This window comes from Medicago sativa, chromosome 1, assembly GCF_051527215.1.
Source record: "Medicago sativa cultivar Bolivia chromosome 1, Bolivia_mono, whole genome shotgun sequence".
Taxonomy (NCBI): domain Eukaryota; kingdom Viridiplantae; phylum Streptophyta; class Magnoliopsida; order Fabales; family Fabaceae; genus Medicago; species Medicago sativa.
This window is the reverse complement of record NC_140749.1, coordinates 9,739,040-9,765,128: the sequence shown is the minus strand read 5'-3', so window position 1 is coordinate 9,765,128 and position 26,089 is coordinate 9,739,040. Positions and strand designations below refer to the sequence as shown.

General features: G+C 31.9%; 5 protein-coding genes across 5 annotated transcripts; 2 read left to right on the top strand and 3 right to left on the bottom strand.

The window, feature by feature from the left end:
• Positions 1 to 856: 856 nt before the first annotated feature.
• On the bottom strand, positions 857 to 2,046 carry LOC146952456 (early nodulin-like protein 15). The gene is made up of 2 exons (XM_085701853.1): positions 1,766 to 2,046; positions 857 to 1,401 (listed from the first exon to the last, which is right to left on the bottom strand). The coding sequence occupies exons 1-2, from the start codon at positions 1,950 to 1,952 to the stop codon at positions 1,025 to 1,027; spliced, it is 564 nt and encodes a 187-aa protein (XP_085557979.1). The 5' UTR covers positions 1,953 to 2,046; the 3' UTR covers positions 857 to 1,024.
• A 7,259-nt stretch (positions 2,047 to 9,305) lies between these two features.
• Positions 9,306 to 11,830, top strand: LOC146952455 (putative inactive poly [ADP-ribose] polymerase SRO1). The gene is made up of 4 exons (XM_085701847.1): positions 9,306 to 10,242; positions 10,650 to 10,891; positions 11,249 to 11,370; positions 11,488 to 11,830. The coding sequence occupies exons 1-4, from the start codon at positions 9,428 to 9,430 to the stop codon at positions 11,593 to 11,595; spliced, it is 1,287 nt and encodes a 428-aa protein (XP_085557973.1). The 5' UTR covers positions 9,306 to 9,427; the 3' UTR covers positions 11,596 to 11,830.
• A 2,478-nt stretch (positions 11,831 to 14,308) lies between these two features.
• LOC146952454 (uncharacterized) lies at positions 14,309 to 17,014 on the bottom strand. The gene is made up of 5 exons (XM_085739678.1): positions 16,743 to 17,014; positions 15,480 to 16,627; positions 15,001 to 15,374; positions 14,623 to 14,895; positions 14,309 to 14,389 (listed from the first exon to the last, which is right to left on the bottom strand). The coding sequence occupies exons 1-5, from the start codon at positions 17,012 to 17,014 to the stop codon at positions 14,309 to 14,311; spliced, it is 2,148 nt and encodes a 715-aa protein (XP_085595804.1).
• A 377-nt stretch (positions 17,015 to 17,391) lies between these two features.
• Positions 17,392 to 18,152, top strand: LOC146952453 (uncharacterized). Its single transcript, XM_085701838.1, has one exon. It carries the CDS (start codon positions 17,482 to 17,484, stop codon positions 17,800 to 17,802), a length of 321 nt encoding a protein of 106 aa, XP_085557964.1. The 5' UTR covers positions 17,392 to 17,481; the 3' UTR covers positions 17,803 to 18,152.
• A 2,558-nt stretch (positions 18,153 to 20,710) lies between these two features.
• On the bottom strand, positions 20,711 to 23,708 carry LOC146952452 (WAT1-related protein At4g15540-like). Its single transcript, XM_085701831.1, has 7 exons — positions 23,475 to 23,708; positions 23,302 to 23,367; positions 23,064 to 23,177; positions 21,986 to 22,229; positions 21,721 to 21,879; positions 21,283 to 21,434; positions 20,711 to 21,143 (listed from the first exon to the last, which is right to left on the bottom strand). The coding sequence occupies exons 1-7, from the start codon at positions 23,666 to 23,668 to the stop codon at positions 20,963 to 20,965; spliced, it is 1,110 nt and encodes a 369-aa protein (XP_085557957.1). The 5' UTR covers positions 23,669 to 23,708; the 3' UTR covers positions 20,711 to 20,962.
• Positions 23,709 to 26,089: the final 2,381 nt, after the last annotated feature.

The window sequence follows — 26,089 nt, the reverse complement described above, 5'->3', positions numbered from 1 at the left end:
TTCTTGACATCCTTCGAGCAGACAACGAAAATGAACGTGAAATCGCTCCATCAGAATCAAAGACTTAAAATAAAAAATTTGATCTTGATCGTTAATCTAAGGGTGCATACATATCAGAGAGAATTGGCAGTGCATTAAAAAAAGTAATGTGAAGAGAAACCTTAATTGAAGAGTTTTTGAGTGGAAGTGAAAGACATGAAGTTGAGAAGCGGCCTAAGGTGTGGAGCGAAGCTGGTGTTGCTCATAAAACCTTACTCACTCCATAAAGATCCATATACAAACCAAGAAACCAAATCAATAGATCAATTTTCTGAGTTCTACATATATGTGTTGTTTTGTTACAGATCCAATTTTTTTTATTAATTTATAAAATTCAAAATTTCATTACTTTTCAGTTCTAATTTTTCTGGTTATACTCTAAACCTTAAATTACAACTTGATTTTTTAGGTTTGATAGTGTCAAATCTCAAATTACCTCTTGCTCTAAAAATTTTGGCTCCATATCAATCTTTTGGGGGGACAAAAACAAAATTTGTTCTTGTCATATCTTATTTCTTTTAGGGTGTGTTTGGATGAAAGGTTGGTTTGAGAGAAAAAGGGAGGGGAGAGTTTACTTTTTATTTTTAAATTACAGATACTATGATTTTTTATTTTATTTTCAAAATTAACATATTGACATGATAATACTTCAATTACACTTAATTTATTTAAAAAAAAAATGTAGGTGATGGAGAGGAGAGACAATGGGACAAGTGAGAATAAGAAAAGGCATAATCTCATATGAATAATTTGCACAACAAATATAATAATAATATCAGAAGGAATAGTAAAATGAAAAATGCCCAAGACCAAAACATATATAATGGAATTTATATTAAAATTTGAATGACAAGGTCTCAACAAAAATAACAAGCTAACAATCACTTCACTGTGACTGTCTCTTAAACATACTAAAACCAATCCCAATCTTAATCCTAATAATACTAATATTATGAATATCCAAACTAAAATAAGGCAATTCAAATCAGAAAAGCCACATGGCAACAAACACTCCTACAGCCACAAATACACCACCACCTTGCAAAACAGTTGCACCACTTGTTGGAGCTGGAGCAACAGCTGAGCCAGCTGGACCATCAACTTCAGCTGGTGAAGGTGCTGGTGAAAAAGCAACAATGGGCCTACTTCCCCCCCTTAGACTCATGACAACCACAGTAAGCTTCTGACCCTTCTCACAATGACCCTTTTCTCCACTGATGTAGTAGTATGGACCAGAATGATCAAATCTCACTTTAGTGTTCCCATCATTGTAGTGTTTGATGGGTTTCGAGATGTTGCAGCTATCATAATCTTCCTTACTCACTTGCAAAACAGAATCTTTTCCAGCTTCATATTTCCAAACTGAGAACAAAAATATGAACAATAAAGTAGTTAGTGGTTACTCACATCACATAAAAATAAAAATTGGATTTTTATCAACAAAATAAATTATAAAATTTTGAAAACAAAATACCAAGATGGTGGAAATATAAAAAAATTGGGTTTTGGAAATAAAATTACCAAGATGATGAAAATGTAAAAAAAAAAAAAAAAAAAAAATTGATTCATAAACAATAAAGAAACAATTTTAAGGAATAAAAATTACTAAGATCATGAAAACATCAACATAAAGATTGAATTTTTACTGATAATTAAGGAAAAAATCAACATAAAGATTGAATTTAGTGATAAAAAAGGAAAAAATTAATGAAAAAGTGAAAATTACTTAGATGGTCTCCAACTTGGAAACGAACACTTGAAGCCCATTTGTTGAGAGAATCAGATTCCGAAGAAGGAACCTTCCATGCATCAGTTTTGCCACCAAGCAAGATATCCTTAGCTGCAAAAGCACAACCAAAGAGAACAACAAGAACCAAAAGAGAACAAGATGATGAAGAAGACGAACCAGCCATTGTTTTTCTGCAAATGTTGAAAAAACAGAGAGTTTTTTTTTTTGCTTTGTTTTCTTAAAGATGCAGAAATTATGGATGATTTTGGAGTGAGAGTGAGGTGAGTTTGGGAATTGGAGGGGTGTATTTATGGTGGTGTGATGAGAAAGTAGCCGTTGTGTGATGTTGGGAATTAGTGAAAAGAAAGTTCTGGATTACTGACTGTGGGACCCACTGATTTTGTTTTCTTGTAACTTGTTTGTGCATGCATAGAAAGTAACGGTCAAAAAATAAATGGTCTTCTTGGTACTGGCTAGTCAAAGAAATTGGAAGGGTAGAGTGTAGGAGAAGATATTTAGAATGGTGAATTTTGTTTCATGAAATAATTTGAATTTGGGAGAATCCTATATTGAGTTTAAATATATCTTCCAATTTGATTTTTTAATAACAACAGCATTTTTTTTATAAGCCTAATGTATTTTTTTCTTGAAGAAGAAGAAGAAGACGACTAAAGTATATTACATGCATGATTGATAACATTTCAATTGAATAATCTTCTCCCTTCAAAATAATAATATTTTTTTGAAAGAGAATAATTTTAATCTTTTAGTAATATAGTAAATAAAAAGTTGAGATTTATAAAATGAAGAAACATGTTTATAACTAACTTTAAAACACAAAAACTAAAAGAAAAAGACACAGACAACTTATAATAATAATAATAAGAGAAAAAACATCTTTTTGCTCAAAAAAAGAAGAGAAAAAAACATCTTTTAATGAATTCACCCGTTTCCATTTTCATTAAGATGATCAATACAATTTAAGAATTCAAAATTATTGACAATAAAAGATAACAAATACAATAAAAAAGTAGAATAAGAAAGGTTTCTTAAATCATGTTTGGAGTTAGATTTTGGGCTGATTATTTTTTAACCATCTGATTCTCATATGAAGGTGTCTGATAAGAGAAATGATATTTGTACAACCACTTTTTAACAATTTTTGAAACAACCCTCTCTCTCATACTTACATGTGTTTTTATTCTCTCTCTTCTTTTTTCTCTCTCCATTGTTTTTGTCCAATCACAAGAGGAGAAAAATGGTTGTCACCAAAGTTGTCTAATATTAGTTGTACATATATCACTCCTCGTCTGATAATATGTAGTTCGCTCATGAGGTAAGTATAGTTTGATTTTGAATTATTTTATTCAAGAATCGAACTCGACTACTCCCGAGCGATCTTTTATTTGGTGGAGCTTATTAACTACTTGAGTTCAATTGTTTAATTGAATTTGGATTGATTTTGAAAGGGCACGAGGTTAAAGAGGTAAAATGTCAAGTACAATAAACAATGGTGGTACCTAATATCTACCAACATATATGGAGTTACAAGGGAAAACAATTTGAGTGTTTAACAGGTTGAAGGTTTCAAATAAGCATTTCGTCTATCCACAAGTCTCACATCTCTTTAATATTAAAAAAATAAAATATAATAATGTAGAATTATCGATATATGATTAGTGAATCCCATTTAAGAAATTTATGATGTGCTAGGTTGGAGGAATTAAGTGTTTATTATGTACTATTATTAAAAAATTACAAATGAATGATGTGTACACGTGAGACCTATTTAAGTACGAAAAATAGATTTCTCCATTGTGGATGCTCTCATATGACTAAAAAGATTTGTTTAGTAACCGTAATTTTCGCACCGGGAAATCAAAACATCTTGAAGATTTCAGAAGATTTGGGAAGACAATGAATGAAGATTTAAGATGCCTCAGAAGAAATTACAAAAGGTAGAAATTCTTTTCCAAGTCCCAAGACAAATTATATGAAAGAAAACACACAAAGGACGAATAACAAGCAATTATGCGCAAGAAAATGCACGGACGCTCCCCTTGGGCATGAGCCATGCGCCCCGGGCATGGAAATTAACACTCAGGCGCCCCTGAGTGTATTTCATATGCCTCGGGCATGCCAAAATTACACTTGGGTGCCTGAGGCGTATAACAGGCGCACCCCAAGCACCCTCATTGCGGAAAAGAACTACTTTTTGCTACTTTTAAGTGGTGAAAACCCAACTTTTAGGCCAAAACTCAAGTGAAAATCACGCTTCTAAATACAACTCATCTCATTCATAATTTTTTATTCAGGTTAAAGCAGTTCAAGAGGAAGGCAAACACTAAGAGCTTCAAGGGAGGAGTCTCCCTCCTCACTCTAAGTCTCTAGGGTATGTTTTATTTCTTTCGTAATATGTCTTTAATTACCATGAGTAACTAAATCCTATTAGGATAGGGTTCTAAGATGAACCTCTATTTTATTTGTTGGATTTTATTAATTTAAGTTCTTTATTCAGATATTTTATAAATCCATTTTAATTTTATTATGCAAATTCTTAATTTCATTTGAAGTGAACCAACCATGAGATAACGATAATTAGGGAAGTAACATATCTAATATGGGTGAAAACATACTTGAATCAGGAAGTAACTAAGATAACGGTGTAACCACCTGAATTAGGGAAATTGTAGAAACAACGGTAATTGAACTAGCGTAATAACTTTATTGTTCTTACATTATTGGTAAGGTAGACGAGATAGTGTGGCCAGTTTGTAGAACTACCGAGAGGGAGAGTATGTTGATGAACTTATAAGATTCATAGACAAGAGAACCTTTATGACCATTGATAGTTTAGGAACCCTAATTTAAGTCTCTGTTTCAATTACCTCTGAGAAAGTAAGAACCCCACATACTTCTACTTGCAAAGGTGCATCCCTCTATAGGATTGACGACCCTAAGCATCGACACGTGTAGAAACTCCAGCATAAAGTTGCAACTCTGCAGCTGGAGGGGAATATAACCCCAACAAACTCATCACTTAATTAGAAGATCTGAGTAATGTTTGGCCATTAATTAATTCCAACAAATTAATATAGGGATTCAAAGAATTCTAACCGCCGCTAACAATCTGCGATCAAAACTGGTTACTTCTTAACTCTCGCTCTGAGCAACATATTAAATTGCACAAACTCCCCCCTTTATCTTGTATTTTATTGTTTATTTATTTGTTTTATGTTCTTAAATATGTAACTTGAATTGTCTTGCTGGAACAACCATCCATGTGGATACGATACAATACTTACACTTTGTTACTTGGTAAACTTGCCTAAATCCGACCATCAGGCGCAAAAAAAACCAGGACAAAAAAAGTCAAATTACAATAACATACAACAAAGACAAATAAAAAAAAAGGAAAAAAGATGTCAAAGTAACCCCATTACAAGATGATTCCGAAACTAGTTAAAGGATATAGCCGCCATAAATGATAGTTAATAGCAAAATTAATGTGTTTTGCTTTCAGCCACCAGAAAGATTGTAATTTAATTTTGTCGAGATGTTGTTGTAACGATTTCTTTTTTTTTTTTTGACGAAAAACCCGAGCATTTCTTTCACACCAAATCACTCACACAAATGATAACCAAATGACTTGAATAGTTACGCGGATGCTTTTTGGAAACTCGCTTAAATTTTCAAATTGAAGAAAGTAATATGCCACATGTTCAGGGTGCACCGTACTAAAACCAAGCCAATTGAAGATACCTGGCCAAACTTTCCCAAAGAAATCGTAAGAAAGAAATATTATCAATATCCTCCTTTGTACCACAAGACAAACTTTAGAAGAACCAATCGGTACCGCAGGAACCTTTAGGAAGGAAAGAAAATTGTATATTTTAAAATGCTTCATACATAGTTTAATTAGGTGATTAAAATAAATATAATAACAATAAGAGTAAATTACACTCCCCTCCATTCAAAGATGCTTGAATTACACTACCCTCCCCTCTTATGTTAAAATATACACTCCCCTTCCTTGAAAAGTAAAATTTATACTCCCATCCCATATAAGATGCTTGAATTACAACCCCCTCCCTTAATAATTAATTATGCACTACACTTTAATCTATTTTAACATGAATAATTTTTTTATTATATATATATATATATATATATTAATTTTGAACCACCATTTAAGAAAAATTAATTCATTTCTTTATAATTTAAATGTCATTGATAATTAAATTTAAATATTTTACTACTGATTTTATAATTTAGAGTATAGAAACTAACTTTTAAATAACCATGTTTTATTGTCTTTAGTAATTTTTCACATATTTTAATTTTATTTTAGGTTGTTTCATATTTTATAATAGGGTTTAAAACTACATGTTAATGAAATTGTGAATAAAAAATAGCAAAAAATATGTATTCAATTTTTTATTATATTAAAATAGACCCGCAATACTATTTTTTTCGAAGTGTGTTAGATTATTATTTTTTCCTAGATTATGAGAAATAAAAAAATAGGGTTAATTAAGTAAATGGTCCTATAAATATTCGGAATTTTGTTTTTAATCCCTACAAAATAAAATCACACTTTTTAGTTCCTATAAAATTTTCCATCAACATTTTTAGTCCCTATAAAATTTTCCATCAGCATATTTAGCCCCTATAAAATTTTTCCATCAACATTTTTAGTCCCTAAAATGCTTAAGGAAAATGTCACAGGGAGTCAAAAGTGTGATTTTATTTCATATTGACTAAAAAATAAAACTGTGAATATTTATAGGGACTAAAAACTTAATTAACCCAATAAAATATTGAGGGAGTAAAGTGTAAATTCTAACATAAGAAGAGAGGGGAATGCAATTCAAGCTTCTCTTAGGGGAGGGGAGTGAAAAGTTTTCTAATATGTTTTGAATAAGAGGGGAGGGGAGTGTATATTTTAACATAAGAGGGGAGGGGGGTGTAATTCAAGCATTTTTTAGGGGAGGGGAATGTAATTTACTCTAACAATAATAATAATATAATAGCATACATGTCCTTTGACTTATTTTCTTAATTTTTCACCAAAAGAAATATTTTTATATGAAATTTAATTAATCTTGAATAATATCATAATTTGAATATATGCACATGGTCCCGTGAGCTTATCTCAATTGGTAAGGAATAATACATATTATATGCAGGGGCCGGAGTTCAAATCTCGGACACCCCATTTATTCACCTTTAAGGTGAATTTCTCTTTCTCTAACGGCTAGACTACTTGGAAAAAAAAAAATATGCACATGTCCATTGAGTGCAGCTCGGTTGAGGAAACTATACTCTACACCCATACACTTCATCCTTCACCCCAACAAATTATAGAAAATACCAATTTTACCCTCTTTTTAATTGTGACTTCACCCCAACAAAATGATTTAACGTGCATAAATTTTGTTAGAAACTGAAGAATTCATTCGACATGTAAGCATCACAAAACTTCACTGCTTTGCTTTTGGAAGGATTCAATTCCCATCTTAGATTGTTTCTTTCAATGATTTTGATTCCATTCTTACCATTTACGTTTATGATCAAATTGGGAAAATTGAGATGTATTAGATTAATAAAGCAAAGCCATGATATGTTGTCTTGTAGTACCAGATACGAGAGACCAAGAGAAGAAATTTTGAGATGTATTATCACAATTCTTTTAAGAAATAGCCACAACTTTAATTTTCTTCCTCTTTAGCAAGGATAACTTATTTACACTTTTTTTTATTAAATTTTCTTCATTACTTTTAAGAAGACTAATTTACAGTACAAAATGTAAACTACACTCAATCATGTGTAAAGTTAATTAGTTAAATTTAACGTCTGCCTCATAGACAAAATTTTAAGAAATTGACTATTTATAAAATAATGAATTAATTTTGTATGGACTAAAATTTGGGGATTTTTTTATGAAGAAAAAAGAAATTTGATAAAAAAAAAATTGTCAAAGAAATTTGATAATTTTACATGTATGAAAAATATATTTAACTCTATTTTTAATTCAACGATTGATTATATTACATTACTATTTGTTTAAAAAAATTAAGTGATTTGGTGACCCAGGTTTGAACCCGGGATTGCAAGATCGGACGTCGTGACCCAGATTCGAACACGAGACCTCATTTCAGTGGATTACCACTTCATCTAAGATAAAATAAAAAATTAAGTAGTGTAAATCTGAAAATTTAATAAAACTATAAGTACTTCCATCAAAAAAAAAAAAAAAACTATAAGTATTGACCAAAAAAAAAAACTATAAGTAAATATTGAAATACCATAAAAAATATATTAATTAATATTAGTCTACAACAAAAAGTTGTTGACTTTTGCTTTGAATGAAATACCATCTATTCGACAATGCTTTTTTTAACTTATACTTTTTATTCAAGGTATATTTAACCATTTCCTATTTTTATTTTTTTGGGAAGCTTCCCTTTTCTAGCGAAACGTTTCCTATATTTGTTGAAATACCATAAATAATTTTTTTATATTAATTAATATTAGAGCCCGTTTGTTATAGCTATTTTAATAAAAAAAATCACTTATTTTAAAAAAATAATCATTTTTAAGAGTTTTGCATCCGTTTGTTACAACTTTTTAAAAAAACCAAAATTTAAAAAAATAATCTAAAAACAGCTTCAAAGGAGAAGCTGTCAAAAATAGATTTTTTTTAGAGGAGAGAGAAAATATTGTTTAAAAGATTGAACTAATTTTGTAACAAAATATCCTTTTTATATTGTATCCAAACAAACTAGATTATTTGTTAAAAAAAAGTGATTTTTATTACAGTAAACAAACGCAAAATAGATTCTGATTTTTCAAAAAATCTCTAATCTATTTTATGTCAAAATCATATTTATTTTAATCCGTAACAAACGAGCTATTAGTCTACAACGAAAAGTTGTTGACTTTTGCTTTGAATGAAATACCATCTATGTCAAAATCATATTTATTTTAATCCGTAACAAACAAGCTATTAGTCTACAACGAAAAGTTGTTGACTTTTGCTTTGAATGAAATACCATCTATTCGACAAGGTTTTTTTTTTTTTTCTTTCTTTCTAACTTATACTTTTTATTCAAGGTATATTTAACAGTTTCCTATTTATTAGTTTTAAAAATATCCTAATTATCGTGTAAGGAAAATAGTTCTATATGTTTAGAATAGACCACAATTATCGTGTAAGGAAAATAGTTATAAATAGTTCCTTTTTTTTTTTTTTGACAAGTATAAATAGTTCCTATTTATATGTTTAAAGAAATTTACTATTGATAAAATAATGAATTAAGGCAAGCATTTAAAATTTAGTCATCTAAAAAAGTACTAAACTTTGACTCATTTATTTAAATACATAAACTAATTACTTTTTTCATTGTTTAAATATAATATAGAAATTTTCTAAAAAAATAAATTAATTAATGAGTCAAAAATAAAATAAAATATATAAAAGATGTTTTCCAATAATAAAGTGAATGTGAACACTCCTTTACAATTTATAATTCTTTACCCACCCTCTATATAACACAACTAACTTACATAAACTATCATCAAGTAAAGACTCATACAAGTTCTTGAGTTTAGTAGAATTGAATCAATTAAGATTCTTGTCACACCAACAAACAATTAATGGAGTCATTATCGCATTCACAACCAACTCTACTTATAAACCCTAACCCAAATCACCAACATGACCAATGTGATTCTGACGAGTTCCTCCTCCACAATGGTAAAAAGTTTGAGAAGAGCCAAGTTCCTGTGAGAATCATGTTTTACCTAAACAATTTGTGGCATGATTTCAAAGATGAAGCACTAGAGTCCTTACGTTGCGGATTTGCGAGTGGAAAAACAATTATTCCTCTAAAAATTGAAGGTTCGATGTATGCCTTTGATTTTTTACGCATGCTACAAGTCCATATTGACTCTAAGATTTATAGATCCATTGCATGGATTGATGAAAAAGGTAAACCTTTCTTTCCTACAAGATTTTTTGATCATGATTTCTCAAAAACGAAGGGTAACAGAAAAGTCCAATATGATCAAGAGCTTGCTGTTGTAGCCAAACAAAAAAGTTTAACTCTTACCTCTGAATTTCCCAATGCAAATTTGTTGAGTAAGAGTGACAAGACGTACACATACTATAACAATTTGTTTATGAACAATGTTGTTCACATCGATCCTCATGCAACTGTCACATCCATTCATGAATTTCAAATTTCAAATCCTCGTGGAAGAGATCGTTGGGAGGCTTTTGAGAAGAACATTGAGGTTACAAGAGCTGCGCAAGGTAAGGTGAATGTTGTTTATGGTTGGTATGCAGCTCCAGCAGAGAAAGTGGCATCCATTTTTTCTGACGGCTTTGAACTTATTCACAACTATCCAATCCTGCGACCATCAATTGGAGCTGGTATTTTTTTAGCTGACCTAGAGTCACCCCAACACAGGTACTTACATCACCAACTTAAGTTTCCTTTTACTTTAAATGATTCATGAATTTTCAGATAAGTTTTTAGACCAATAAAATATCAAATATTTTTATTTTAGTCCCTAGAATTTTTTTATTAGTTGTAGTCTATATCTTTTACAAAAACACGTGTTTTTAATCCCGTGAAGGAACTAAAAGCACTCATTTTTATAAAAGGTAGATACTAAAAATCATCAAAATTAAATAATGTTAAGGACTCAAATTTAAAGATCTGTAATTTTACATGGACAAAAAATACACATTTATTTTGTATTTTGTATTTAATTTGTGTGAAATTATCTAATATGATAATCCATGTGGGACAGAAGGAGTATAAATTTTATGTTGCAACAATAATCGATAAATTTCTATTTGTGTTGCATGCAGTGGTATGCAATATCAAGTGGATAAAGATGAAGAGAAGCATCTTATACTTTGTCGTGTTTTGCTGGGAAGTGTGGAAAGAGTGGATCTTGAATGTTATCAAACTTATCCTTCCAATAAGGGATATGATACTGGATCTAATGATCCTAAAAATCCTAAGTGGTATGTGGTGTGGGCTAATGATATAAACAAGCGTATACTTCCTGTTTGTGTCGTCAGTTGCAAAACCTCTGTTGTTGCGGCCGGTAATTGTAACATTTCTTATTTATCCTTTATGAATTTTTATGTGTTCTATATACAACTATGCGTTTTATTTTCTAATGAGTCAAGTGACGAAACTTACACACATTTAGTGCTTAGAAGTGGAGAATTGCATATTCAAATCTATTAACTTATATAATATAGTTTTAGTTTATTTTTGTTTAATATATATTGTAGATGTTGACCAAGTCAATACTTAATATATGTACATAATATATTAAACAAAAAAACTAAAAAACACGGTAGGGGTTAATAGAATTTACCCCTAACATATCTAATGTTACATTCTTTTACCATTTGAGTTGCAATTAGTATAACTTATGCTTCTTGTTTATTTTCAGTGAAATGGGAAATGTTGCCCATTGAACTACTACCTACAGTTACTAGGATGTTTTTAAGGATAAAAAGGGAAATACCTATCGAATTAATCCCTTCACTTCAAGATATATATGATTCTTTCAAGGTAAGTTATTGCTTCTTACACTTTTTTTTTTGAATTACTTATTTTACTATATGAATCTTAATATTATGATGGTGATTAATGACATTTCCCCTTGCAATTCTCTATGACATATTTTAGGAGGGCATTATAGACTTTGATTTGTTCGTGAGTCAAGTGGAGATACTTGTGGGTGCTCAAATGATGTTGACGCTTATGGATGCTCATGAAATGACGTTGACGCCGTAGACATTCTAATTGAGACCATTGATATTATCATAGTTCAAGTTTTAGATGATAAAGACTTAACCATGTTGTTATGTCACATAATAAAATGAGATAATGCATATTTAAGTTGTTATTTTAAGAGAATAAATAGGCATAGTTTTTTGTAACTCGATTTTTCCCTAAGATATTATGCTTTATTTGTATCTGAAGTCTATGTTACAATTTGAGTGACAATAAAAATGCGTTTGTTGTTTTACTTCTTACCTCGATTTAAAGTTTGAGTTCAATCATATTAAACCGTTAGGTCGAGACTTGCTAAATATTTATTATATTTAAGTTTAGACTTTGTTCCCATCAATGACTGGACTAGTAAACAAAGTGTTTTATAGATTATGAGTTAAGTGTCTAAGATTATTTTTATGCACGAGTAGTTGTCTTCTTCTTTCTTTTAAATTGCTTCTATTAAATATTCTATAATACCTTTTCGAACAAGAATATTCTCTCTAATACCTAGAGTTTGGACTCCATTTCAACGGTGCTGTGTTTATTACTAGAAAGTATCAGGAATATAAGCATACGTTAAACATAACGTGGCCATGATATATATAGTCCATGTAGTTGAAAATAAAAAATAATGTCTTTCATGAATATGAGAATCAGGGGTGGAAGCAACATCAATGCTATAGAGTTTTTTTTATTTCTTTTATAACATAAAGGATATGGTAAAATGTGAATTAGGAATAAAATATATATATTATCGATAGTTAGTGAAAAAATTAAGGGTACAATAGTGAAAAAATAAAATAAAGTTGTATCAATATTTTGAAATGACAGAGCTTTCTGGTCAAAAAATTAATCTGGACAAATCAGAGATGGTTTTCAGCCCAAACATCTCTGCAGATTTCAAAAAATCGATCCACGAAAAGTTACCTGTCAAAATTAGTGACAGAATCTCTAAGTATTTAGGGATGCCCATCAATTTTGGCAGATCAAAGGAGCAGGACTTCCAATTCCTCATGGATAGAATTTGGAAAAAGTTGAAGGGGTGGAAGGAAAAGAGCCTTTCCTTTGAAGGCAGAGGAGTCCTTATCAGGGCTGTTGCACAAGCTATTCCTACCTATTACATGAGTTGTTTTCTACTCCCTAAAGGTCTTTCCACTAAAATTGAAAAGGCTATTTTGTTCCTTTTGGTGGGGAACTACTGGATCCAAAAGGAAAATTCATTGGACTAAAAGAGAATCTTTTCAAGTCCAAGCATGAAGGTGGCATGGGTTTTAAAATTCTTAGAGATTTCAACTTAGCTATGTTGGCCAAACAAGCCTAGAGGCGCCTAGAGGCTTCATACTAACCCAACCTCTCTTATAGCTAAAGTTTTTAAAACCAAATATTATCCTCTCTCAGACTTACTTCAGGCTAATGAAGGTTACAACCCCAGCTATGTATGGAGAAGCATACATTCCTCTATATGGGTCATCACTAAAGGTAGTTGTTGGAAAATTGGTAATGCCAACTTTATTAAAATCTGGGAAGATAATTGGGTTCCCTATCATAAGAACTTCAAAGTTTTATCCCCTGTTCCTGGAAACTCTCAAGCCAGATTGGTCAAAGACTTAATTAATTGGGAGACTCACAGCTGGAACTCTGATATTCTCAACAATCAATTCCTTCCCATAGACAGGGAATATATTAAGCAGATTCTTCTCATTTCAGGGCACAATAAAGATGAAATTATGTGGATGTTTGAAACTAATGGAATCTACACAGTTAAAAGTGGCTATCAGGCTATTAAAAGTTGGCAGTCTCTACAAAACACTTCTCCAACCTGCAGCTCCTCCATTCAACATATTTGGAAAAAAGTTATGGTCTCTCAGAACAATTCCTAGACACAAAATGATTCTCTGGAGAATCCTAAACAATACCCTGCCTATTAGAAGTGAACTTAGCAAAAAGGGACAACACTGCTCTATTCTCTGTCCAAGATGTAACCTAAAGATTGAGACTATAACCCATTCCTTTATGACCTGTCCTAACATATCAAAAGTCTGGTTTGGCTCAAGCTTGAACATCAATTTTGCAAATCACCCTAACCCAGACTTTGCAGATTGGTTATTTAACACTATTCAACATAAAGATGAGCAAACAATAATACAAATTGCAGCTCTAATCTACTCTATCTGGTTTACGCGTAACCTAATTATTTTTGAAGGCAAAGTGTTACCTGAAGCAGACATTATTAACCAAGCTTATAACAGCAGCAAGGACTATTGTAACGCCAACACTCCGGCTTCTGCAGCGCCAACTCACCCTACGCACATCCAACATCATCTAAAAGCTCCTTTGCACAGACCTGTCAGCAACAACGCTCGGTGGACCAAACCTGAAGCCGGCTTTGTTAAGGCTAACAGTGACGCCAGCATGCAGGACAAGGGTGTTTGGGGTCTAGGTGGGATTATTAGAAATGAAGAAGGTTTAGTAATGGCTGCAGCTACTTGGAGGACTCCTGGATTTGAAGACATCATCATGGCTGAGGCTTGTGCGCTGATGAAAATGATGACGATGGCACAATAATGTGGTTTTCGAAAGGTTGTCTTCGAAGTGGATAATGAATCGTTGTACTATATGCTTCAAAATGACAGAAGAAAGGATAGATCTTATCTTGGGAATTTTCTACAAGAAATCCATCTCCTCAAATCATATTATGACAAATGTAACTTTAGGTTCTCTCATAGATCTATTAATAAGACAGCTGATAGTATGACCCATTTGGCCCATAGAGTGCCCAACCGGGTTTGGATAGAAGAGGTTCCTTTAGAAACTATTGATGTATATTTTCAGGATTTAATCCTTTAATACAACACCATTTACATTCAAAAAAAAAATTTGAAATGACAATTATTTTAAAAAGAAAAAATTGTAAAGTGATGAGTATTAAAATAAGATGGAGAGATTATTGAATTGAGAATGATTTTTTTTTTTAAGGAAACATGCTCATTGCATTTCATTAATAATAATATTGTTAATACAAGATGGGATATGATAATAAATAACGGGACTAGCTAGAAATATAGCCTCTCCTGCTAGAACATGAGCGGCTGCATTTGCTTGTAGCCTAGTGAACTCTATCCTGGAGTTTGTAAAGAAAACGAAAAAGAGAGCTTTGCAAGATGCGATAACATGCCCAAACTCGGAAATATCATCTCTACGAGAAAGGAAAGCATCACATGTAACCTTTGAATCTAGCTCGAAATCAACATTGTCGAAAGACATGTCGCTAAGCCATTGGAGGGCTTCAAATAAACCAATAGCTTCACCAACCGCAACCTGATGTAGACAAGGGAAATTCACCATTTTTGCTAAAACAAAAGTGCCCTCCTCCTCCCGGATACATATTCCAATCCCCGTACGGTTGAAACTTGACGAAAATACCGCGTCAACATTGCATTTGTAGCGCCCCACACACGGCTTCTTCCACGAAACCATAGCAGCTGCAGGTGAGCTAGATGTTGCAGCGTTGGGAGGCAAATGAGCAGCTGAACCTGCTGTTACAGCAGAAGCCGCAGCTGGAAGGCTGAGGTTTGCTAGCTGCCAGTTAGAAATCATAACGCGGGCACGTTCGACAGCAGTAGCAGTAGTTTCTGTCTTGTCTTCCCACACCTTCAGGTTCCGATGTTTCCATATGCTCCATACCATGGCTGCAAGGGTTTGTTTCTGTTCAGTTGGGAGAGGTTCCAGCAGGTTGAAAATCATGTCTGTTACCGGTACAGCTGTTGCAATTACGTTCTGAATGTGAGACCATAAACCTGCAAAACGCCAAACTTGGACCGCAAAAGAACAATGAAAAAATAAATGTGTCATATCTTCTTGACTGGAGTCACAACTCACACAATGCATAGGACATTGCACACCTTTATCTTGAAGCCTCATTCTCGTAGGTAAACAACCCCGACACATCCTCCAAATTAAGTTTCGAACCTTTGGGGGAACTTTAAGCTTCCAAATACTTGACCAATTACCAGGACGGCGAAGATGAGAAGAGTCAATAAGCTCCTCGACACATAAACGATAGGCGCTCTTCACAGAATATCTTCCATTCTTTTCAGCCGTCCAAATTAAACGATCTGCCTCTACATGAGCAACTAGTGGAGTACTCATGATTTTATCTGCTAAATCTACACTAAGGACCTGTCTGACAACCACCTCATTCCATCTCTTTTCATATGGAAGCATCAAATTATCAACAGTAGCATGATGAACATAATGTGCACCTATAATATCAATAGCAATACTCTCTCCATTCAAGACCCAAGGTTCTCCCAAAATAGGGATAGATTTGCCAGTACCTATACTCCAACGAGCACCGCCACGAACAATGAAACGAGCACGCAGAATACTACGCCAAATGTAGCTAGGATTATGACCAATATTAGCCGTGAGATAGGTGTTGTTTGGAAAATATCGTGCCTTGAATAGTCGGGAAACGAGGGAGTTCGGTTCCGTTAGGAATTTCCAACCTTGTTTTCCTAACATGGCAAGGTTAAAAATCGTAAGGTCTTTGAATCCCATTCCTCCATTGGTTTTGTGCATAGATAATTTCTCCCAACTTAACCAATTTATTCCTCGCTGATTTGTGCATTCGTGACCCCACCAGAAAGAATTTATCATTTTTTCAATCGTGTTAATAAGTGTTGCAGGAAGTTGAAAAATACTCATCACGTACAACGGAATGGCTTGCAAAACGGATTTAATCATGACTTCACGTCCTGCTTTAGATAAGCATTTACTACTCCACGAATTGATTTTTTGCCACACACGATCCTTGATGAAAGCGAACGTGAAATTTCTATTCCTTCCAATCATGGAGGGTAGACCTAGATATTTACTTGTACCAAGAACTACCTGAACCCCTAAAATAGAAACAAGGTTATTCCTCAAAGGATCCGGCACATTGCGACTACAAAAAATTTCAGATTTTGGTAAACTAATAGCTTTCCTAGAAGCCGTTTCATAAGTGACAAGAATATCTTTCATGACTTGAGCTTCGCTTTCATCTGCTCTGAAAAATAGAAAACAATCATAAGCAAATAAAAGGTGGGATATAGCAGGAGCTCCTTTGCAAATTCAAGTTAATGAGCGAAGAGAGACCTTCTGCGCACATAATAAAAAGATACGGAGATAGAGGATCCCCTTGTCGAAGACCACGACCCGGAATAATAGGACCTACGGGTTCATTGTTTACAATAACAGAGTAATCTACCGATTCAATACACATGCTAATCCAATGAATCCACTTGTTACTGAATCCCATTTTAACCATTACCTCGCGGAGATGCTCCCAATCCATTATGTCATAGGCCTTACTAATATCAAGCTTTAAAGCCACATACCTGTCAGTGCCCCGAGTCTTTGTCTGCATGAAATGAATGACCTCTATTGCCGCCATAGCATTATCAAGAATAGAACGACCCGGAACAAATGATGAAATTAATATAATTACAAAAATAAAATTTATATTGTATTAAAAATGAAACGAGTCATTCATGTTATGATTATTTTTTTAACAAAGAGTACTGCTACATGGCAGGAAATTATAGAAAGAAGATTATAGGACAATTTTTATCTCCGACATTGTGTTTATTTTGACGTGCAAAAGAGGACACCTAACCAAAAGCAAATGTTTATAGGTAAATGATTACGAGGAGCACGTGGCAGCATCAATGACACGTAGCAACTACGTGTTACGAAAACAGCCAAATTAACATGGTACGTGGCTAGGCAACATTTTTAAGTTGTCTTTGTTTCGATTTAATAATAATTTGAAGCAAACAAAGTACCTAACTAAATTAGGTATTAAGTAACTAGAAGAGAGGATTGAAAATTCGCAAATAGAAGAAAGAGATAACAATAACAATGAGTACTACAAACGAAGATTGGAGAAAAAATGCAGAAACACACAAGATGAGTTCAGAAGAAGTAAAAGCAGCAGGAGTAGAAGGTTCAAAGAGACCACCAGGAAGTAATCATGGCTCAGCTGCTGGTGCAAATGTTCTTCATCAAAGGAAATCACTTCCATTCAACTTCACTACTATGACTATTGGTGGTTTGCTTATTACAGCTGCTATTGGTTATTCGGTTTTGTATACCAAGAAAAAGCCTGAAGCATCTGCTGTTGATGTTGCTAAGGTTACTGCTGGAGTTGCAAATCCTGAAGACACTCATCCTAAGAAATAACTACTTGTAGTTGCTAAAAATACAATCGATGCAGTTGAAATTGTAGTTGCTAGGGGTGTAACGGTTCGGTTTGGATTGGTTTTTAGTCAAAAAAATGTCCGAACCGATGAAACCTTCATCAGTTCGATTTGGTTCGGTTTTCAATGTTTTTCAAAAAAGAAACCGAACCAAACTAATCGGTTTAGTTTGGTTTGGATTGGTTCGGTTTGTTAAAAAATACAATTAAAAAAAAATCATATTCTCATAAAATATTTCATAGAACTTTGTATAATTGTATTTCATATTTTGTGTTTTAATGTTCTCTATATTTCAAACAACTTTCTATAAATAAATTTACTCAATATTTCATACATATGATCCAAGATTCATTCATCCATCATTCTTTAAAAACAACTTCATCAAACTCAAATATTTCAATCATCCATGAACACCTTACGGCTAGGGTTTCTTATTTAGCAGAAATGAAAGAGTTTGATTGATGAGATGTCAAATAAAGATGAGAGAAAGTGAATTAGTTTTGGACTTTTAATTTTGGGCCTAAGCATAAGTTTGTGTAATGTAGGATAATATTAGTAAAATAAGGAGTGTGGTTATCATCGGATTGGTTCATCGGTTTCACGGATCTCAAAATGAAAAACCATGAATCAAACCAAACTAGATCGGTTTCAATTGGTTCGGATCGGTTTCAAACCAAACCAAACAAGGTCGGATATTTTTTCGGTTTGGTCCGGTTTGGACTATCGGTTTCGCTGGTTTAGTCCGAACCGCTTATACCCCTCGTAGTTGCGATGTTTTTATGGTCTTTTTATATTGCGGACTGAAATTTAAAACCATGATAGGCATAGTTGCTTCCTATATGTATACCTTATGATATAATTTTAGTTCAAAGATCGGTTTATTGTTATAAAATTTCGACTTCAAGATTGGTTGGTTTCTTTTCTTTTAAATGTAATTTTTTGTTTTAAATTAATTTGTCTTTTTTCGTTTTCTTACATGAGAGAAGAAAACAAATATTTGGAGGAATATCATGAAGTGATATTAATCCAATTTATATTTCATTCATTTTTTTTTTTGAAGTTTTATAAAATAATTTTTATATTATTCTAAACATTTTTAAAAAAATATAAAGGGTACGCATAATTTGACTTAAAAGTCAAAAAATATTTGGAGAAAAAAAAATTGAAGAAATTTTTAGTGAAATTAAAAACAATTTGATAGAACCAGATAAATTTGACCTCATATTCCACTTGACATGATGTTAAGGAAGACATATAACCCCTTGTTACAGTTCTTTAAATTCTCAAGGAAGTGGTAAATAATTTGGGAACTAAGGTCTTTAGATAATAAGGATTGATGTATCATCAATCCTGGACTGGAGAAACATACATCGTTCTTAGCTTTCTGCAATTGAGTATTGTCTTTAGATTGTTAAATTGCTTCCAATTTTGTTGAGACATGGGGTACTTTTATATATCGCCCCATTAAAAAAGGAGAATGATGGTTTGAAGAGATCAGGGAATTTAATTTGTCATTAGTTGGTAAATGGTGTTGGAAGTTGAAGGAGGAAAGAGGGAGTATATGTGTTTAGAGTTTTATCTCCGAAGTATGGAGAGGAAGGTGGCAATATTAGAAAGGGGGGAGAGTTGCTTCTGTCATGTGGAAGAATTTAATTAGTATTAGAAGTGGGACGGGTGAGGGAATAGAGTATAGACAATTGGTTTGACAATAATTTATGTCCTGCAGTAGGAGATGGCAAAGACACTTTATTTTGGTATGATCTTTGGTTTGAAGTAGGGGTGTTGATGGAAAGATTGATTTAGTTGACAACAAAATGTCAACTGGCTTATATATATGTTCTCTTTAGGTTGGGGGAGGGTGATGAGGCAAGGAAATGACACCGAGTGTTGTGTTTTACTTACATGTAGATTTGGTAACTCCATGCTTCATCAAAATTCATTTTTTTCTAGTGCTTATAACAATGGATCAAAACAACAATATTGATCACTCAACTATCTTTTGATATAAGGACGTTCCTTTAAAAGTCAATTTTTTTGTTTGGCATTTGTTACTCAATCGTTTTCCAACTACAAATAATTTAATTAGGCGCATGGGGCTGCAACCAAATACTCATCTTTCTGTGGGTGATTGTGGCCATGGGGAGGATATCAACCATCTCTTCTTATCTGGCAATTTCTTCAGCAAAATTTGGTTTGGTATTTATAACTGGTTTGACTTAATTATGGTTCATCCCGCTCAAGTCTCATAACATTTACTTAATTTGGTTCAATTGGTGGCTTCTTTAAGAACGTTCGTCATGTTCTTAATTTGATTTGTCTTTCTTGCGTCTGGATCATTTGACGTGAATGAAATTTAAGAAGTTTTTAATCAAAAGAGAGAATTTTTACATCAACTTCTAGAGAAAGTTAAGCTGCAATCATTCTGGTGGCTAAAGACAAATCACACAACTTTTGCTTTTAACTATCGTACATTGTGGTTTAACCCTCTCGTGTTTGGGTGTTAATATTTAATCTTTTTTTTGTGTCATCTCTTCGAAAGCTTGTACAACTGCTACTTCTTTCTCTTAGTCTTTTCTGGCACTCATTGTTCGAGTTTGACTAAGAAATTCAGTTTATATATTTCATTTTAGTTTCTTAAGAAAAAAATATCATCTGTTTTTGTGTTTCCATTGAGACGGTTAAAAATAGAATGGTTCATTTTAGCAGCTTCTTTTTTTTAAATCAATACAATTAAAATGAGTGTTTATCAATATTATAATCAATCAGACACTAAAAATGAAGAACTGAGTTAGACAGTTGGATAAAATCTTAGGTGAAAGTGCTATAGTGACAATTTCTACTATTTTTTCTACTAAAAATAGCATACTTGTACCAATCATTTTAAGGAAACGTAGAAAACATACTCTTGTGATTACAATTTCTCTATCTATGAGAGGAACAATAAGAAAAATACTCACAACTTTGTAGGTATGTATGATCCTTTACATTTGCTTTCCAAATACTATGTGCTTAATTATTTAAATGACTTTTTATCTTGGAACATAATCAACATAACATCACAATTCACAAATGTTGAAAGCCTATTAAAATGAGCTTTATTTGCTATCTTTAATGTACAACTATACTATGTATCATCCACATCTTCAACAATTGTTTTGTGTTGTTCTTTCTCTATCTATTATGTTGGAGTCCTGCAGTAAAGGAGTCTTAATATTGGGTGGAGGTGAAACACTAACTATGTCAAACTCTTCATTTGATTCTTCTTTGGCTTTTCCCCATATAACACCATAAAAACCAACCAATAGTATTATTGCTCCGATTACACTGCAACATTTGATAAATGAAATATTTAATGTTAAAAGTACACATAATAAAATATGCTAAATGAAGCAAATATTTGTGTTGTTTTCATTTTCTATAATAATCAAAATTTTAAAAAAAATTAGGGGAATGAAATCCATACGTTCCAAAATATAGTGCATCACCAAGAAATATAGCACTAGAAGATGCAGCAATTGCTATTGACAAAGGCTTAAAGAGTGATATATACACAGGGCCTTTAACATTGAGTCCCCAAGTGTGAACAAGACAACTTAGTCCTGTGGAAAAGAATCCCTGCATCAAAGTGAAAAAATTTAGTTTGAAAGTTTTTCTTTCATTTCTTTAATAGTGAATCACTATTAGTCCGAAAATTGTAAAAAAAAATTAAAATTGAAAATTTAATACTTCCTTCAGTCCTATTTAAAAAAAAGAGTTGGGTCATTGAAAATTTAATACTTCCTCCAGTCCTATTATTTATGATAGATACATCAACTTTTGTTTACCCAACTTTCTCTTATAAATAGGATCGGAGGAAGTATAATATTACTTCTTTTGAGATGATGATTTTAAGCTACTTTACCGAGTATATGATGGAGATCATTGTTAAATCAGGATTTATCTTCCAAGCACCCAAATTTGGTTCTAGTACTAAGCATATTGGTATAGACACTAGTGCTCCACATAGGTTGTATAAAAATACCACAATAACCTCTGATGGATATTGTTTGATAACACTAGTCTGTTTTCAAGCAATAAAATTTTATGTTAGTGTCTTATATATGGAAATTGAAAATTCACAATGTGCATAAAATTGTTGTGTAGAGTGTGCAGTGGGTTCAATATACCTGAAAAATGTACCATATTGGCACAATAAGATACTCAATAACAAGTAGAGATCCTCCAAGAACCCAATTTGATTGTGATGTTGAGCCTATTGAAGAATCAATAATATGTGGTGGTTGTGTTGATTTTGTGGGTATGATTGTTGGACCCTTATAAAGAACAATTATAAGTGCACCTAATATTGATACTGTAGAACCCAAAATTTTGGCTCGACTGCTTTTGTTTCTTAAATCTATCTTCTCCATCCTTCAATCAACGGCCAATATATAATGTTCAAAATGAAAAACCAACAAGTAATTATAATATGAAACACACAAAAAATATAAAAATGGTGGAATGTTTTATGAAAACATGCAACTCATTACAATTGTATTGTTTAATATTTTGTTTTGATGAATTATTATGAGTTCAATACATCATTAGCACAAGCACGAATATTCTTGACCAAAAATGATAAAAATAAAAGTGGCTATTCCCGTTTAATGTTCTAAAAAAAAAAATGTAACTGTATTCTTTAAATTGATGCTCATGAGAGCTTGTTCCAAGAAAATAAAACAGTTTTTTTTGGTTGAACAAGTAGTATTGCTTTTTTTTTTTTTTGACAAGAAGTAGTATTGCTTTTTTAATAATGCTATTTCTCTGATTTTTCTGCATTATTGGTCCAATTTGTTAGCTAGGCCTTTAATTAATGTGTATATAACTATATAATAATAAAAAGGTACGGTGAGTGTGTGAGATATATGTCAATTATTAGACCTTCGTTGTGTTCGGAATCAATAGAAAATAACAAAATTTGAAAAAGAGAAAAATCCTAAACATCATATATTAATATATACTCCTTTAACAAATGGAGGAGCTGTCTCACTTACTCCATCGTAACTAAATAATATATGATTCACTAGTTGCAAAATATAACGTTCATCAAAATGTATGAATCATATATGTATTGTTAAACACATGAATTTCATGCATATGTTTGACAAGCTTTAGATACATAATTAAAAACAATCCTTATTTGTTAAATACTTCAAGCAAGTAATTTCATAGCTTCCAAGATAAGAAAGAGAGATGTATAGGTACCTGAAAAGGATGGCAAGGATGAATGTAAAAGCAGGTATAAGGTTGGAAAGAGATGAAGCAAGAGTAGGTGTTGTGTATTCAAGTCCTCTATATCCACAAAGCTGAGCTACAACTCTGCCTCACTCACACAATTCATCAAATTAAGCAAAATATATATATATATCAATAATTTTACATATATAAAAAAATAGTCAAAAACTCAGAAATCTTAAAAGAAATTAAGTTTAACTTTGCATACCCCATAACTCCAAGGGGAAAAATTCTCAAGATTAGAGACATTTTCAAAGGAGGAAGCTCTCTTGACCTTCATAAATATGTATGCACGTTGAACTAGTTATGATATAAAATATAAAAAGTTGATTTTTATAGAGAAGATCAAATGAATCAAATTAATATATTAAAGCCTCGTACCATTTGAAAAAGAAGGGGAGAGGCAAAAGAAGAACAAGAGTGCCAACAACATATGAATAAGCAATGAATACATAGTAACTCAATCCCTTTTGAGTAGCTGCTTTAAATAAAACATTGACACCAACGTTTGTACACTCCATTGCAACCATTGCAATGAATGGAATCACATCCTTGTAACAATGCCTTGATGCCATCTCTCTCTCTCTCTCTCTCTCTGGTTCAGTACTTCCTGATTTTTGTGTGAGTTGCTTGTGTCGATTTCATTTATAAAGGTGCTACTACTTCCTAGCTCCATGACTTCATAAGTGTAATAATTATTAAAAAAATGATTAACTGTTTTGCTAAATTTCATTAATATGCATTATCGGTGTATACACATGCATCTAATAAATAAATGTATTGTTGTTACATCAATTAATGAATATAAAACACATAAATTGCATCTAATAAATAAATGTATTGTTGTTACATCAATTAATGAATATAAAACACATAAATTGTCATATTCTTAATTGAAATACGTATGAATAGAGAAAGACTTGCTTGGGCACAAATTTTTAAACACATCACTTAGGCACCCACACGCAAACGTATATTTCATTTAATTATTTAAAAAATAAATATTATTTAATTAGTTTCTCTCTCACATTTTTTCAATTATGTATGTGTGCTCAAACCTAGTGTTCAAACCATTGTACTCAATTAAGTATTTTCCTATATGAACATATCATTTAATGTATCTGTAAAAACAACTTTACACTACCATTTGTATTTTCCTGTAAGTAAATATTGACGGGTGAAATATTATTTGTTATAATGTAAAAGAAATTTAGGTAAGTTGAATCTCGACTCCTTAAAGTAGTTAGGACTTGCGTTAAAAGGGCTCAATTGATTTTATAAATACTACAAAACTACTTAAATGTAGAAATTAAACTCATATATCCCATGTGGTATGAGTCGCATTACGTCCTACCTTACATTGGACTAATGATTGCTTATTTTAAAGCTACGTTATTCTTGTCTTTTAGTTTAGCATTTGATTTTGGAATCTCAATTGTTTACTACAATAAAATAAGGGTGTCAGTCTTATTTGACATTTACATAATGATCGAATATTGCTTCAAAAACATAAGGATCGAATAAAAAGATTATCATGGGTTCGTTGATTAACAACAACAACAAATAAGGGTCGTTCGTTGAATAACTTGAAAGCACTACGTGACACTGAGTTTTAATATCATTTATAAACTAGAGATTAAGTTTGCACATGGTTTAATTATGTTAAAAATTACGTATAAATAAATAAATGATTCCTTTCGCAAATTGATAGGGAAGGGACTAAAGAAGTTGGGTGGCTGAGTTTATGATGAATGTGGCACGAGTACAAAATACAAAGATAGGAAGAAGGGAAAAAAAATATAACAGGCACGTGTTTGGATTGCTCTTGTTCAAGGTCTCACAGTGCCCTTGGAAGCAAAACTATATATGACAAGTTGAAGAGAGGAGCCTTATTTATTATGAAGGCAAGTTGAAGATGGCCTTTAGAAAGATTGAATTTTAGGGAAATTAATTTTCAAAACATATTCGAGTTTCAATCGAAGTCAATGGTAGAGGTCAACCAGCAGCAGTTCAAAACAGTTGTTGGTATAAATTTTACTTGTCACTCATGATTTCTTGTCGATTGACTTCCACTTAAATTTAATGTCGGTAGTGTTGATTCAAAAATTAAAAATAATTTTGTTCAGAGCAGTTAATGTTAGTATCTTTATCGTTAGTTTTTTTTTTTGAAAGAATCAAACCTATCATCTTTATGACATCACTTCTAACTCTTCCACCGCAGCCATAAAATTAACCTTATATCTCTGGTTATAATAATTTTAATTAAATTGAATATGTTTTTATTGAAGAAAAAAAAAGTACTTGTAATACTTAATAAAAAATTTAGTTGACTAAGTTTTTTATATTTATTCTAAATGCTTTACGGTTGACTTTTAAAAAATATATGGTTGACCTTTTTAACTTCATTATTTGAGTATTTTATTATTATTATTATTATTATTATTATTTTTTATTGCGTTGTTATTATTATTATTATTATTATTATTACTACTACTATTTATATTTGTTAAAAATAGTTGAAATTGTATAAACTACTAAATCATACTACTAATGTTTTCAGCATTATCATTGGTTTCTAACTTATTTTCTTCGGCAATAATTGTTGAGTACAACAATTCTATGAATATTGTTTATCAACCGAAAGAATTTAATTTCTAACGTTTGATTTTTTTTTTTGGTACATCTAACGTTTGATTTATGTTTTTTTTACAAGTGATTCCTTTTTTTTAATATGTTCGAGCTTTATTTATTGATTATATTGTCTCTAAAATGTAGCCTGCCACGTTTTTATGTTGCTGCTTGGTGCTTAACACGAATGGACGGTGTGGTTTTTAGATGGAACAATATTTTTTTCTGTTTATTTTGGGTTACTGCATGTTACATTTCTAATTCTTGTACTCCCTTCGTTTCAAAATGAGTGTCGCTTTAGCCAAAAAAAATTGTTTCAAAATGAATGTCACTTTCAGTTTCCAATGCAATAATAACTTTTTCTTTTC

Bases quoted from the DNA above. Each gene is read 5' to 3' on its own strand.
- LOC146952455 (XM_085701847.1), top strand. From the start codon at position 9,428: ATGGAGTCATTATCGCATTCACAACCAACTCTACTTATAAACCCTAAC. The intron at 10,243-10,649 runs GTACTTACATCA...TGTTGCATGCAG, and splicing joins CTAGAGTCACCCCAACACAG to TGGTATGCAATATCAAGTGG. The intron at 11,371-11,487 runs GTAAGTTATTGC...GACATATTTTAG, and splicing joins ATATATATGATTCTTTCAAG to GAGGGCATTATAGACTTTGA.
- LOC146952453 (XM_085701838.1), top strand. From the start codon at position 17,482: ATGAGTACTACAAACGAAGATTGGAGAAAAAATGCAGAAACACACAAG.
- LOC146952452 (XM_085701831.1), bottom strand. From the start codon at position 23,668: ATGGCATCAAGGCATTGTTACAAGGATGTGATTCCATTCATTGCAATG. The intron at 22,230-23,063 runs GTACCTATACAT...CGTTGATTGAAG, and splicing joins ATCCTTGCCATCCTTTTCAG to GATGGAGAAGATAGATTTAA. The intron at 21,144-21,282 runs GTATGGATTTCA...CAAATGTTGCAG, and splicing joins GATGCACTATATTTTGGAAC to TGTAATCGGAGCAATAATAC.
- LOC146952456 (XM_085701853.1), bottom strand. From the start codon at position 1,952: ATGGCTGGTTCGTCTTCTTCATCATCTTGTTCTCTTTTGGTTCTTGTT. The intron at 1,402-1,765 runs GTAATTTTCACT...TTTTGTTCTCAG, and splicing joins CCAAGTTGGAGACCATCTAA to TTTGGAAATATGAAGCTGGA.
- LOC146952454 (XM_085739678.1), bottom strand. From the start codon at position 17,014: ATGGCGGCAATAGAGGTCATTCATTTCATGCAGACAAAGACTCGGGGC. The intron at 14,896-15,000 runs GTATTTTCGTCA...TGTCTACATCAG, and splicing joins ACAAATGCAATGTTGACGCG to GTTGCGGTTGGTGAAGCTAT. The intron at 14,390-14,622 runs GTTATTTATTAT...ATACATCAATAG, and splicing joins CTATATTTCTAGCTAGTCCC to TTTCTAAAGGAACCTCTTCT.